This window comes from Hippopotamus amphibius, chromosome X (genome assembly GCF_030028045.1).
Source record: "Hippopotamus amphibius kiboko isolate mHipAmp2 chromosome X, mHipAmp2.hap2, whole genome shotgun sequence".
Taxonomy (NCBI): domain Eukaryota; kingdom Metazoa; phylum Chordata; class Mammalia; order Artiodactyla; family Hippopotamidae; genus Hippopotamus; species Hippopotamus amphibius.
In genome coordinates, this window is record NC_080203.1 from 30,837,270 (window position 1) to 30,853,357 (window position 16,088).

Sequence of the window (16,088 nt, forward strand, 5' to 3'; positions counted from 1 at the left end):
TCATTCTTTTTTCTTTATTCTTTTCTGCATCAGTGATTATCACCATTCTGTCTTCCAGGTCACTTATTCGCCCTTCTGCCTCAGTTAATCTGCTATTGGTTCCTTCTAGTGTATTTTTCATTTCAGTTATTGTGTTGCATATCTCTGTTTGTTTGTTCTTTAATTCTTCTAGGTCTTTGGTAAACTTTTCTTGCAACTTTTCGATCTTTGCATCCAATATTTTTTCAAAGTCCAGGCTCATCTTCACCATCATTATTCTGAATTCTTTTTCTGGAAGGGTGCCTATCTCCTCTTCATTTAGTTGTTCTCCTGGTGTTTTATCTTGTCCCTTCATCTGGTACAAAGTCTTATGCCTTTTCATTTTCTCTGTCTTTCTGTGGCTGTGATTTTCAGTTCCACAAGATGGAATACTGCTGATGCTGCTTGATTCTGCTGTCTGCCCTCTTGTGGAGGAAGCTGTCTAGGAGGCTCATGGGTGCTTCCTGATGGGAGAGACTGATGGTGGGTTGGGCTGGGTGGGTGGAGCTCAGTAAAACTTTAATCCAATGTTGTGGGCGGAGCTCAGTGACACTTTAATCTGTTTGTCTGCCAATGGGTGGGGCTGTGTTCCCACCCTGGTGGTCGTTTGGCCTGAGGCGACCCAGCACTGGTGCTTACAGGCTCTTTGGTGGAGCTAATGGTGGACTCTGGAAGGGCTCACGCCAATGAGCACTTCTCAGAACCCCTGCTGCCAGTGCCCCTGTCTCCTCGGTGAGCCACAGCTGCCCCCCACCTCTGCAGGCAACCCTCTAACACCAGCAGGTTGGTCTGGTTCAGTCTCCTATGGGGTCACTGCTCCTTCCCCCTGGGTCCTGGTGAGCACACTTTTTTGTGTGCCCTGAAGAGTGGAGTCTCCATTTCCCCCAGTCCTGTAGCGGTCCTGCAATCAAATCCCACTGGCTTTCAAAGTCTGATTCTCTGGGGATTCCTCTTCCCATTGCTAGACCCCCAGGTTAGGATGCCTGACATGGGGCTCAGAACCCTCAGGACTTCTGCAGTATAACTGATCTCCAGCTTGTGAGTCACCCACCCAGCATTTATGGGATTTGATTTTAACGCGATTGCGTCCCTCCTACTGTCTCATTGCTGCTTCTCGTTTGTCTCTGGGTGTGGGGTGTTTTTTTTTTGGTGAGTTCCAGTCTCTTTCTGTTGATGGCTGTTCAGCAGTTAATTGTAATTGCAGTGCTCTTGCAAGAGGGAGTGAGCGCATGTCCTCCTACTCTGCCATCTTCCCTCAATTCAATTCTAATAATGACTTCTTTACCACTGTATTGCTACGGTGGGAAATGAAAGTGGAAGCCTGAAGAGAAAGATGAGGGTCAGTAGGATCATGCGTCCTGTAATAGCTACAGAATAGTGTTTATCTGCTTTGCCCTTTCCCCTTCTTCTTCCTCCCCATTTCAGGTCACCCCCTGGAAACAGGCAGTGGAGCAAGTGAAAAACCAGAGACTTGGGCTGGCTGGTGGGGTGAGGAATGGGGGTTGCTGCCAGGTTTTCCAAGCCACATAGGGGTCTCCAAAGATGGGAACTGCAGGTGGTATGGGGAAAAGAATGGAAAAGAAATCCTATAACAGCCCAGTTGGATGTTAGAAATTATTTAAGTTGTTAATGCCCCTAATGGAGTCATGTGATCCTTGTGTGACATTGTAGCAAAATGTTACCCAGTGCACTTTTCTAGTACATTTATTATAGGCTTCATTTGTAGTCCTTTTAATAGTTACCTTTTATTTTAAAGATGGTCAGTATTTGCTTATAGTTTTATAGTGGGGAACTTATTGAATGAGTCATTATTATGGCATGAAATGTATGCACTTTTATTTTTTAAGATCTCAGTGTGTGTGTTGATCTTATTGTAGTATATGCAGAACCAGAATGTACCTGGGAATATTGAATTAACTGTGAATATCCTGACAATGGGTTATTGGCCAACATATGTGCCTATGGAAGTTCATTTACCACCAGAGGTAAGAGTTGCTGTTTAGGACTTGAGTTATAAGCATAGAAATACATGACACTTCTATTTTCCTTATCATTGAACAATATGTACTTTTTAAAAGTTTATGTCAGTAAGCACAGCAACACCAAATGTCAACTGTTTTTTAATATTCTTTTATTTATACTACTCTGGTACTTAAATCATTAGAGCATAGCTACAGATGCCAAGTTTCTGGATTCTGGGCCAATTTCCTTGACTCTTCTTTCAGTTCCCCAGATTGTACCCATTATTCTGCCCAGCTCCCAAAAATTCTTGCCCGTATATCATTTGGGAGGTTGGATTGCTGAATGATGGGTATTTGAGTAAATCCATTCTAACTCATGGGGAAATGTCTTAACCCAGGACTGAAGCTTACAAAAGGATTAAGGCTAGTGAGATACTGAGAGTCCTGCTTGGAGATGATCATGGAAACTCAGCAGATTTCCCTTATTAAGAGGGAGAATGTGGAAACAGGAAGAACAGGCCTAAGGCAGAACTTTGAAAAAGGCTCACATTTGGTAGGTGGTAGGAAGAGGTACCTGTGAAGGAAACCAGTGAAGAAGCAATAGTGAGGTAAAGGAACCAGCATGGTGTAGAGACACAGAAGACATTGGAGATGAATGTTTACAAAAAGGGGATGATAAAATGTTGCAGACGGGATCAGAGAGTGTAAAGACTGATTAATGCCATTAGATTTGGTGGTTATTACCTTAAATCAAAGTGATCAGTAGACCCACTATGTATAGTTGAAAACTTACAGAAATTTTTACACATGGGGTAAATATAAAAAGTGGTGAGGGACTTCCCTAGTGGCACAGTGGTTAAGAGTCTGCCTGCCAATGGAGGGGACACAGGTTCGAGCCCTGGTCTGGGAAGATCCCACATGCCACAGAGCAGCTAAGCCCGTGCGCCACAACTACTGAGCCCCCATGTCACAACTACTGAAGCCCGTGTGCCTAGAGCCCATGCTTCACAACAAGAGAAGCCACTGCACTAAGAAGCCTATGCACCGCAACAAAGAGTAGCCCCCTCTCGCTGCAACTAGAGAAAGCCCATGTGCAGCAACGAAGACCCAACACAGCCATAAATAAATAAATAAATAAATGTGATATTGGATATAGAGCTTAAGTAAAGCATTGTTTTATTTATTGTAGATGGTAAAACTTCAGGAGATTTTCAAGACATTTTACCTAGGCAAACATAGTGGCAGGAAACTTCAGTGGCAGTCAACCCTAGGACACTGTGTGCTAAAGGCAGAATTTAAAGAGGTAAGTGGATGTTCCCCAAACTCAGTTTTCACCTTCATCTTTGATATTGAGGTCACCCCTCTTAACTTGAAGGTTTAAGGTGTTTTGTAATGTTGTCCTAAATATCTGCATGACATAGTGATAACTTGTCCCAGCTCTGTGTATATTATAAGAATGTGGTCTTTTCCGCAATTGATTGGACCCTGCTGCAAAACCAAAATCAATAACCCTTTTCTCCCACACCCTTTCCCCACATGTTGATGCAAAATTCATGGTGCTACTTCTTGACAGGAAACTTCTTATTGCTGGGAGCTAGAGAATAGAGTGGGCGTTAAGGGGAACAGTTCTCATATCTAATTTCAAAAAATCCTACAGCTTTTCATGACTAATCTGAATGAGACAAATCGAAAATGCATAGAAATAGTGATTTCTTGCTGCTCGTGGTAAATATCTATAATGACACATATAGCTGAGTTATTAATTTTCATTACTTTGTTATTCTGTTTTAATTATAAGTCTTTAAAAAAGACCTCTAGAAAGGTCACCCAATCTTTCCTCCTATTTTAGGTAGGATCACACCTAAACTTTACACTGAACATACGGGCTTTTCTGGGTAATGTTAATCCGTGTTTCTAAATCCACTAATTGAAAAATGCTTTTCCAGTAAGAGATTAGTTATTTGATTAATTTTCATGTGTTTTTTAAAAAAATGATGGCTGAACACTATTGTTTCTCCAACAGGGTAAAAAGGAACTCCAGGTCTCTCTTTTTCAAACACTGGTGCTGCTAATGTTTAATGAGGGAGAGGAGTTCAGTTTAGAAGAGATCAAGCAGGCTACCGGAATAGGTTTGTGTTGAATCAGCTGATTAGCATGCATTATCCAGTGTCTACTATGTGCTCTCCACTTGGTTAAGAACTCTGGGGGAATATAAACGAATAATGCCTCTCCTCAGAACTTATAATATAACCATGGAGAAAGGGGGAAATGACACTTAAAATAATTTCACAACCAATAAGTACCAATCTGTGGTGCTGACAGAGTGTGTTAGGAGTTCATTGAAGCAGCAGATCACTGGACTAGCACAATTGGGAAAGCCATCATGAAGGAGGTGGAACTTGAGCTGGGCCTTCAGATTTTAGTTATGGAGAAGGCATATGTTGCAAGAGGAAATACCGTGAGAAAAGGCATGGAGGAAGGAATGAGTACTGCATACACAGGAGTCATGAAAAGTTTAACTGCAGCATAGACTAGTGAGATACAAAGTTAGATAGGTAAGATATGGAGAGCCTTACAAATCTAGCAAGTGAAACATACATTGTAGGGTCTTAAGTGTGTGATATATTGGAAGTGATTTATTTGGGCAGCTTGCCTATAATCAATAGATAGTAGGGCAGTTTGGAGGATGAACAGATTCCAGTCCAGAAGCTAATGGGGTAATTCAGGCATAAAGTGATGAAGAGCTTAGACTAGAATGAGGCCAATGAGAAGAGAGATGAGGCATCTCTAAGGAAGCAACTACTAGATACGTGGAGGATGAAGGAGAGGGAAGAGTTAAAACATGATTCCAGGGCTTCTCACCACAGTAGGTGGGTGGTAGCTTCATGACTAACAATTGGAAAGAAGACATAGTTTTATGGGGAAGATGATGAATAAAATGTTGGACGTACAGAAATTGATGATAGTGAAAGAGCCAGATGGAGGCATCCTTTAAATGTAGGACTGGGGAAAATGGGATGTCATTTCTGGAGGTGTGGTTATCTGCATGGAATGGTAATTGAAGCCTTTAGAGGATGGCCAGGAGAAAAGCCATTGGATAGAAAAAAGAGGAAGTTGTTCATGATCTTGGGGGGAAAAGGTAACAGTTTTAATAGATGGGTGGGGTAGAAGGTAGATTGAGCTTTGAATGTAGCTGTCTGTGTTGATGAGTTAATAACAAATAACTAAGCCACTCTTTCTTCTTCAGAGGATGGAGAGTTAAGGAGAACACTGCAATCATTGGCCTGTGGCAAAGCCAGAGTTCTGGCGAAAAATCCAAAGGGTAAAGATATCGAAGATGGTGACAAGTTCGTTTGTAATGATGATTTCAAGCACAAACTTTTCAGGATAAAGATCAATCAAATTCAGATGAAAGAAACGGTATTTCTTTTGCATTCTCCTCATCCTAATGTACTGGAATTATATGTGTTGATAATAAAGATTTATAAAGAAGATTTTAGTCTAGAATACTACCGCTAACATTAACATTATCTGTGCCTATATCTAGCTCATTGTATTTCACTATTTGATTTTGCAGGTTGGGAGGGGGCTGTACACAGTTGGGCCTGATACTTGACATAGTTTTATATCCTGCTTTTTTTGTCTTTAACATTAAGTCTTTAGAATTTTTCCATGCCATTAAGCATCTTAATAAAATGGCAGATGGCCACAGAATATTCTTTTACGCAGCAATAATAATGTATTCAACCAATGTCCATTGTTGGGCAGTTAAATTCATAACTTATTATTGTAAATAAAACAGCAGGATGCATTTCTGTACCTAAATCTTAATCTCTCTGATCCTTTCCCTACAGATTTATCATGGAAGTAGATCTTTTTGGGTTAAAGAGTGTGAACATTTTAAAAGTCTTAATGTATTGTGCCATTTTGTGTTCCAGAAAGACTGGACCAGTTTACACTGTCTAATAGCATGAGTGCCTCTCTTACTGTGCCCTTGCCAGCACTAAAGATTATATTTTCTTTTTTTAATCTTTGCCAACTTGCTTGGTAAAAAAATCAGAATGATTTAGTTAGTATTTCTTTGATCAACAGTGAATATTTTGTTTGTTTTTGCCATTTGGATTTGTAAGAGACTTTTATTAAGGAAACCAACAACTGCAGCATTTCCTGAAACCAGTTGGTTTCAATTCCAACAAGGTTTAATACAGTACTTGAGAAAAAGATTTAATGTGGGATAGAGGTCAATGTCTCACAAACAAGTTTCTGTCTTGTTAACATTCACATCAAAGACATGATATTCCTTTAGATTACTGTGTCATTTTAAAACGTGTGCTGTATCAGAAAGAAACTAACTGCAGAAAGCCCAAACTAGGAACTTCCCTGGCGGTCCAGTGGTTGAGATTTCACCCTTCTACTGCAAGGGGGCATGAGTTTGATCCCTGGTCAGGGAATACAAAAAAAGCCAAACTACTCTTTTAATTTAGGTGCTGAAGAGGAACATTCTTGCTTTAGCATTAAAATTGGTTAACTGATTTTTTAACTGTATTTCTGATTTATATATTACAAAACAAAAATTAATTTTAAAAAAATTTGACTCTAGTTAGCTTAGCTGGGTAGTTCCATACTTTGAGTCAGATGTCAGTCAGTCACTTTTACAGATAAGCTAATGTCATACAGAACCTCTTGTGACACATTAGGATTTTAAGAACAGAGCAAAAGAAAATGATAAATTCTTCATCAGCTGTCTTTCTAGAAAAGCAACTCAAAGGTGTATTTTTCTATTAACTAATATTGGTGTTACTTCATTGATACAGGACATTAGGACAGAAAGGAGTTATGTTTGTATGGTTTTTTTCTGTCATTGTATTTATAAGGTTTCTTTTGATAATTCAGCATATTTAAAACATTAACTGTGTCATGTCCCTAAAATGTACAATTTGTATAAGTAATCAAGTTTCACTTCAGATACAGTTCCTAAGTTCAAAACGTTTTTTTTGTTAGGTTGAGGAACAAGCAAGCACTACAGAAAGAGTATTTCAAGACAGACAGTATCAAATTGATGCTGCAATTGTTCGAATTATGAAGATGAGAAAGACACTTAGCCACAATCTCCTTGTTTCAGAAGTGTACAACCAATTGAAATTTCCAGTAAAGGTGGGTACCTCTGTATTTTATTATTGAGATGCTTATATATAAAAATTATATTGAGCTTATTATATATAAAAATTAGAGGGAGTTCCCTGGTGGCACAGTGATTAAGAATCCTCCTGCCAAAGCAGGGGACATGGGTTCGATCCCTGGTCTGGGAAGATGCCACATGCCACGGAGCAGCTAAGTCCGTTTGCCACAACTACTGAGCCTGCGCTCTAGAGCCCTCATGCCACAACTGCTGAAGGCCACGTGCCTAGAGCCTGTGCTCTGCAACAAGAGAAGCCACCACAGTGAGAAGCCTGTGCATGGCAACGAAGACCCAGCATAGCCCCCCCCCCCCCCCCCCCCAAAAATTAGATTTTTCAGATACAGATCTTAAGAACATAGACTAAAACCTCAAGACCATTTGGAGGGACAAAGGTTTTCATTTCTCATGCTCATATATTTGATTTCCAAAAAACCTTTGTTGGCATATGTGGGCAGCTGTGACAAAAGGGGGAAACAATTTATAAAGCTCTTATACCTGAAAGTTTAGCTACTGAGTCTTTGAAATTTTCAAGTTTATTCACTTTATTTTTTTTGAGCTTCTTTATTATTTTTGTTTTTGTTTTTCTTCTTGAAATACCTTGCTTTTTGACAGATTTGGTTATTTTAATTAAGTTAAATCTTCTGTTTAGTTAGTTTGTGTAAGTGTCCATTAAAAACTCTACAGATAGCTAGTCGTCATTAGGCATCTTTTTTAAAGCTTGGCGGTAGTTCTGGCAAATTGAAATTAGTCGTCACATGGACATGTTCCAACGTAAATGCCCAGTAATAAAACACCTTAGACAATCTGGTGTTGTACTGGACTGCATCTCATATTTTAGAAGGTTCCCAAACTCTTGTGATGATAAACACTTGGTAAAGTTTGGATAGACTCTTGGCTGTTAGGGTTCTCATGAGCTTTGGGCCTAGGTAAGTCATTTCACCTTTTGAGCTTGTTTCCTCTTGTAAAATGAAGATGATACTAGTACTTATCTCGTAGGATTATTGTGAAGCTTAAATGAGATAATATATGTAAAAACTTAGCACTGGGTCTGGCACATAAGTGCTCATTAGCTGTCACTGCTAATAAGGTAGGCTTTCTCTCTTCTCCAAACCTAATACTGCCCCATCGTTACCACTCTCTCACCTTCATGCTCTGCCTGTTTAACAATCATTTCATCTCCAACCAGAGAGATCACTGATGCTAGCTAGCTAGTGAAGTTAGAGGATCACTATAATAAATATTGTGCTGATATTCTGGGTCTTTCACCATAATTAAGAGAAAGTCATTTTGATTTTCAAACCTTGAAATTCAAACTTCGGTGAAATTTTGGCTGCCTCATCAAACTACTTTCCCTCTTTACCTTTCTTAATCAGGTAGCCATTTTACACAATCTGAAGCTACTAGCAAGCAAGATTATATTCTTTTTGTAGGCTAGATACAAAAGACTGGAGCTAACAATGCAATCATGAGAACAAGCTATAAGCTTTCTCATTGATTTTTCAACAAGTAGGATTCAAAAATTCAGATCATTTATAGCAGGTAACAGTTAAATCTTACATTAAACCTGAAATACGAAGGTCTGAATTATGAGATGATACTTCACTTATCAAGCCATTTGTTGTAGTATTCTTGTAAATAGTGATTTCCATGGTACATTTTTTAATTTATAAAAGTGCAGCCTGACTTTGAGAACCAGCTTTTATCCAAATTTAGGGTCTACTTCTCAAACTATCTTGGTAAAACTAAATAGTGTTGTTTCCTTAAACTATAATGTGTTCCTTATGTGAAGCTATGATAGTCTTTTGTATTTGTGCAGAGAATAGCTGGTTCTCAGAAGACCTCTTTAAAATAGTAAAGTATTATATTACAATATGACAAGGGACTTCCACGGTGGTCCAGTGGCTAAGACTCCACGCTCCCAGTGCCGGGGGTCCAGGTTCGATCCCTGGTCAGGGAACTAGATCTCACATGTCACAACTAAGAGTTCACATGCCACAACTGAAGAATCCCGCATGCTGCAGCAAAGATCCCACACGTGGCAACAAAGACCCCACATGCCACAACTAAGACCTGGTGCAGCCAAATAAATAAATATTTAAAATAATAATAATAATAATGTGACAGGATGTGACAGTATATGTATAGTATAAAAACATTTTTTAACCTGGTTTATTTTCATTACACTTTCCTCTTTAAAAAATTAAGGAGAATTAAAAAACATTAAGGAGATTAAATACATTTAATCAGTGAGCCAAAACTTTTTTTTTTTAATGGGGTATTATTGGTAAATGGGCTTGATCCAGTAATTATGAGCTTTGCACTGAAAATTTGCCTTCTCTTACAGCCTGCTGATCTTAAGAAGAGAATAGAATCCTTAATTGACCGGGACTACATGGAAAGAGATAAAGAAAATCCAAACCAGTACAATTATATTGCGTAAAATGTTGGCCTTGGAGCATTTGATGTCATATGCAGTAGCCAGTGGATAAACTAACCTGTTATTATTTGACTTCCTTTATACTACCAATGACCAAATGAAGCAGTGTAATGGAAATAGTTGAGTGACTTTTCAGTGGTTAACATGCCCATTTAAAGAGTAATACTTACCTTTAAGAAGAATATTGTTGAACTCTTTGCATGTTATTTAGTATGATGTGCAGAAAACTCTCAAGAAAGTACCTGGTCTTCATGATTCCTATTTGGAACTGGGGAAGAGGTCCCTATGGCTATTAAAAAAGAAGGAGGGGGGGTTCTTATACACCATTAATTATGAAGCAAAAGGTTTATTTGCTTAAAATGTCATTTAAAGATACTTAAACTGCATGCAAACTTTATTTACTGTACAGAGTTCTGGATGTATTTATCAAATAGAAAAACCACCCTGGACTTGATTGTTCACCTGTTTTGTGATTTCCATTGAAGAGAAAAATAAGTTGTCATAGCTATTGATATTTTACTAAGTAATGTTCTGTTATACTGAAAGGGATGTTTTTAAAAATTTTATTTGGAAACAAGTTTTCAAGTAGAGGGACAGTTGCTTACATAATCTTGTATACACACATCCTAAAATGTTCCATTTGTGACAATGGGATGTGTGTATATGGTTCAGCCCTGAGTTTACTGTGCTGATTAACAGGTACTTATAAAATTAGCTGAAATAGAAAATTGCTGATGAATTGTACTAGAAGAACATGGTAGGAGAGAAAAATCCAACTCTTTCTTCATATTAAAAATGAATATAATATGAATATCACAAAAGAGACCAAAACCCACATGTTTTATAACTTTTTACAAGAGCAAAAATTCATAAAATAGTTTTCAGCTTCCTTCAGACTTTAACATTGTTTGGACAGTTTTGTCTTTAACTTGGACCAATTGTAGATTGTTACAGGCTTCCTGGGATTTAGCATTCCTATTTTCTCTACCAAAGTTTGGTTTGGAAGCACCTCAACTCTCCTTTTTGTTGGCATATAAGCCTTTCCTGTCATCCTTATTTTAACTTCCTAAAGCCTTAGATAGAACTAGATCCTTCCTCATTTCCCCCACACACCCCCTAGTTGGGAATATCAAATTCTGTATTATGCTGATCTTACTCCTTTCAGAATTGCTTGAAGATAAGGAGTTCTCATAGCAACTGGACACCTGCTTTTCAGGGGAATGTCCTAGGATTGATCATACATAGAAAATAGCAAAATATTGTTTTTCAAATTGATGATGTGAGTAAAAGGCTTCTTTTTACCATCAGTGGTTTTTTGGGTTTGGGTTTTGGATTTTATTTTGCTTCCTTGTTTGTTTTTCCTTGAAGCTTTGAAGGGAATTGATCTTGGAGGAGAAGCAGAAATTTTGTTTTGATTAAAAAAAATCAGAACTGCTTTAATGGTTTTTGCAGCAGTGTATTTCCTTGACTATTTGGAGCCATTAAGAAGAATATCTAGGTCCTAACTCTCAACTGAGAAGACTTTTGGCTCTTGTGTTTGCTATTGATTTTTTTCTTGAGTTCTCAAAGACCTGTGACCAGCTATTTTTTTTAAAAAGCTGCCTGTTTTCTTTCTAATTGCATCAACTCACACACTGTTGTCTAATAATATGTGGTATTTAGAATGCCTTCCTAATTATCTTTGAGCAGCCATTGCCTGTATTTTCTTCGCGCCTCCCTGGTTTCCTTACATGAGCTTATCTGACAAGGAAATGCAGCTATTTTGTTTGCCCTCTCTCCATACTGGACCATCTAAGTCAGTGTTCTAACTCATCCCTGATGGTCTCTGAAATATGTAGACTGTTCCACCAAACTCGATAATTACTCTTAAAGAATTTTTAGGTAGAATTGGCCCTATTAGCAGATTTCTTGGTGTCACCTTTGTTATCTTGAAAGCTGGTCCCTTCCCTGAGGCTCTTAATTTTTTTAAAACTTGATGCTATTTCAGCTGAAAAAATTGGCCAGACTCTTAAAAACCAAATCGAGGGGAGCTGTTTAAGAAATTGAAAAGTAATCACAAACAACATTGGATAATTGTGACTTTCAGTTCTGTATCAGATGAATTTTTGTGCTCTTTTCCCTGTGTACGTGGTGGTTCTATTTTTCTCCAATAAAACTTTTATTTAAAAAAAGTTTCTGGAGAAGATCTTTAAAATTAAAATACTGTAAGAATGTTATAAAACCACAGAACTTAAAATCTTCTTCCTAATGATTTATTTAATGAATTCACAGTTGTTAATTTTGTTATTATTTTTAAATTTCTTTTAAATTTTTGTGGTGGTTTGATGATAATGTTGTAGGATTGTGGAGGGGAAGGTATGGTAACAGGTGATTCCCAGGAATCCTCAAGGTGAGTATTTATTCTTAAATATCCTATTTTAGGAAAATCAAGCAGAAGTATAAACATTGTTTCATTCCAAATCCTCAAATAGTTTCATAAAGTCAATATGAAACTAGTCTAGATTTAAGTTGAGAAGGATTGGTGTTAATTCTTTAAATATTTACTATATTTCACCAATGAAGCTCTCTGGTCCTGGGCTTGCTTTATGGAGAATTTTTTGATTATTGATTCAATCTCTCTCTTTTTTTTTTTTTTAATTTTTTTTTTGGGCACACGAGCTTAGTTGCTCCACGGCATGTGGGATCTTCCTGGAGCTGGGATCGAACCCATGAACTCTGCCTTGGCAGGCGGATTCTTAACCACTGCGCCATCTAGGAAGCCCCTCAAATCTCTTTACTTACACTTTTTTCAGAGTTTCTATTTCTTTTTGAGTCAGTTTTAGTATTTTGCCTTAAAATAACTACCCTGATTTTGTCTAGTATTTTCTTGGTATATCTCTTCATTGCTTAACAGCCTTTTCTTATATTCTTAGTTTTAGGTGTGTCTGTTCCATATTAGATGGATTTTCCCATTATTCCCCTAATCTGACGATTTCTGTCATTTTCTTCATAATATGTATTTTTTTTATTGAGGTATAGTTGAAGACAATTTCTGTCCTTTAACTGGAAGATTATATCCATTTGCATTTGTTTCTGACATCCTACTGGTTGCTCTCTATCTCTTCTAATTTTCTTTGCTTTTTCTCCTTTCTCAGCTTTAAAAAATATATATTGAGTTTTATTTTCTTTTTTATTCCATTTTCCCCACTACTTATTTGGAAGTTATATATTCTATTTCTATTCTTTTACTGATTACCCTTGATTAGGTTAGCATGTATACTTAACAAAGTCTAAAATAAATATCTAAATTTTCCTCCCAATTAACATAAAGATATTAGAACACTTTAATACTGATCACCTCTCCCCCAACTTACACAGTATTGTTGTCCAGTGTTCTAGTTTTATCCTCTTTTTAAAAAATGACCACCACAAAATAAAACATTAGTCTTTGCTCAAACACCACCTTCTTAGTGAAAGCTTACAGTAGCTATTTCAACTTGCCTACCAACTCCACCACACACATTACTGATTCCACACTGGCCCTGCTCTTTTTCCTTTTTTACATATCATTTGTTACCTTTTACATACTACACAATTTACTTGTTAACAATACTTACGGCATTATTGTCTGTTTACTCCGCTAGTGTAGAGTTTAAGATCCATTAGGGCAGAGACCTTTGTTTTGTTCATTAATGTATTTCAAGCACTTAGGGAAGTTTCTAGCCATAGTAGGTGCATTAGTTTCCTGTGGCTGCTGTAACAAATTACCACAAATGTAGTGGCTTAAAACAACAGAAATTAATTATCTCACAGTTCTAGAGGCCAGAAGTCAGAAATCTGCTTTACTGGGCTGAAATGAAGGTGCTGGCAGGGCTACACTCCCTCTATAGCTACATTCCTTGGCTCGAGTCCCCTTCCTTCACTTTAAAAGCCGGGTTCCATAGCATCTTTTCTGTGACTCTGCTATCACATGGCTTTCTCTTCTGTGTAATCTCCATAAGGACACTTGTGATGTTGGCATTTTAGACCCACTCAGATAATCCCCAAGTAATCTCATCCCAAAATCCTTAATCACTTCTGTAAAAAACCTGTTTTCCAAGTAAGGTGAGATTTTACAGATTCCAGGGATTAAGACATGATATCTTTCAGTGAACATTATTCAGCTTACTACTATTGTAGTAGTACTACTACAGTAGGTGATAAATAATACATGCTGAATAAATGAACAATTTATTTTATACCAAATGTAGATTAATTTACATATTTGCCAGATTTTTCCTTCACCATTCCTTCTGGCATCTCAGCTTCTTTCTCAGTTAATTTTTTTTTCCTTCTTGAAGTACATCTTTTAGAAATTTACTGGGTGCGTGTATACTGTGTAAATTTGTTTTTACTTAACCAAGAATGTTTTTGTTTCAACTCTATTTTGAAATGTTATTTTTCAAGCCACACAATTCTTGGTTGCCTGTTATTTTTTCTTGCCTGTTATCTTGGAAGATATCATACTGCCTTCCAGGTTCCATTATTGCAGTGAAGAATATGCTGTTAGTCTCATTTTTGTTCCTTTACAGATGATAGTGACTTATCAGTCTGATTACATTTAACATTGCCTCTTTGCAGCAGGTGTTCTGCAGTTTCAGTATGGAGAAGTGTGGATTTCCTTTTATTTATCCTTCTTGGTATATAATAGTGCTTCATTTGCATGCAAATTCATGTCTATAATTAGTTCTGAAAAATTCGCAACTATTATTTTGGTTTTCAAATATTACCTCTTTTCCTTTCTTTCTCTTTTCTCCCCAAGAACTAAATCAGACATGTAGAATTTATTTTGTCATCTGTGTCTATCTCTCTTTCATATTTTCCATCCCTAAGGCTGCATTCTTGGTAATTTCTTTAGAACTGTTTTCCAGTAAACTGATTCTGCCTTCAGTGCCCAATCTTCTGTTTAATTTATCCATTGAATTTTTAACTTCAACAGTTTATATTTTTTATTTCTAAAAGTCCTGTTTGCTTCTTATATAAATATACCTGGTCATTTTGATAGTCTGCTGTTGCTTGCTTTTTTTTTGTGGTTCTTTCTTTTAATTAAATATTTTTCTTACACTAGTAACTTTGTACCCTGTACCGGGTAATTTCCAGTATCTAAAGTGCTTGGGGGGATATAAATTTGTTGTTTATTACTTTTTCTGACTCATTCATGGTGGTTTATTTCCTTGTATAATCATCCCCATTGTGATTTTAATTTGCATTTTCTTGATTACTAATAAGGTTAAGCATCTTTTTCATATATTAATTTGGCCTTTTGGATTTCCTCTTTTATGGTGTACCTGTTCAAATATTTTGCCATTTTTCTTATATGTAGTCTTTTTCTTTTCTTCTTTTTTTTTTTAAGAAGTTCCTTATATATGTTAGATCATCAGTGACCACTAGAAATATAATGTGAGCCACATGTGTAAATTTAAATTTTCTAGTAGCCATTTTAAAAAAGCCAAAAATAAGCAAGTGAAAATAATTTTAATATATTTTGTTTAACCCAATCTATTAGGGTTCTCCAGAGAAATAGAACAAGATGTGTGTGTGTGTGTGTGTAGATAGGTTTATTATAAGGAACTGGCTCATGCAGTAATGAAAATTGAGAAGTCCTGTGATCTGCAGTCAGTAGAGCCAATGGTGTAGTTCCAGTCCAAAAAACCAGCAGACTTGAGACCAAGAAGAGCTGTTTCAGTTGGAATTTGATAGCAGAAAAAGACTGATGGCCCACCACAGTGGTCACGCAGGAGAAAATTCCCACTCACTCATGGGAGGGTCAACCTTTTTGTTCTATTCAGGCCTACAACTGATTGAGTGAGGCCCACCCACATTAGGAAGGGCAATCTGCTTTACTCAATCTACCAATTCAAATATTAATCTCATCCAAAAACACCCTCACAAAATACTTGAAATAGTGTTAGACCAAATATCTGTGACCAAGTCAAGTTGACATATAAAGTTAATCATCACACCCAGTATAGCCAAAGTATTTTTGTTTCAACATGAAATCAATATAAAAATTATTAGAGATATTTTACATTTTATACAAAGTCCTCAAGATCCAGACTGTATTTTACACATCCAGACCATCTTAATTTGCATTAGTCACATTTCATGTACTCAATAACTACATATGACTAGAGACAATTGTATGATACACTATAGCTTGACTTTTACACACTTAATAGTGACTTTTGATGTACGGAATTTCTTAGTTTACTTTAGTCCAATTTGTCAATCTTTTCCTTGTTTAGTACTTTTTTGTATCTTGTTGAAAGAATATTTCCCTACCACAAGGTCTTAATATTTTTTTCTTGGAAGCTTTATTGTCATATTGAAGTATAGTTGATTTACGATATTACATTAGTTTGAGGTATACAGCATAGTAATTCAGTACTTTTACAGATTATACTCCATTAAGATTATAAGATGATGGCTATAATTCCCTGTGCTATACACTATATCTTTGTTGATTATGTACTTT

General features: G+C 36.9%; 1 protein-coding gene across 9 annotated transcripts in view; it reads left to right on the forward strand.

Moving 5' to 3' along the window:
- The window catches only part of CUL4B (cullin 4B), a 46,807-nt gene extending 35,027 nt beyond the window's left edge, over positions 1–11,780 (forward strand). For 5 of the 9 annotated variants that reach the window (XM_057717933.1, XM_057717932.1, XM_057717938.1 and 2 more), the window contains 6 exons: positions 1,896–2,003; positions 3,169–3,282; positions 4,003–4,108; positions 5,227–5,399; positions 6,981–7,133; positions 9,503–11,780. In XM_057717933.1, coding sequence (XP_057573916.1) covers positions 1,896–2,003; positions 3,169–3,282; positions 4,003–4,108; positions 5,227–5,399; positions 6,981–7,133; positions 9,503–9,598 — 750 coding nt within the window. In that variant the 3' untranslated portion in view covers positions 9,599–11,780. Of the gene's footprint in view, positions 1–1,895; positions 2,004–3,168; positions 3,283–4,002; positions 4,109–5,226; positions 5,400–6,980; positions 7,134–9,502 lie in introns of those variants that run through there. The other 4 variants (XM_057717937.1, XM_057717939.1, XM_057717936.1 and 1 more) reach the window with 2 other exon arrangements.
- The last annotated feature ends 4,308 nt before the right edge of the window (positions 11,781–16,088 follow it).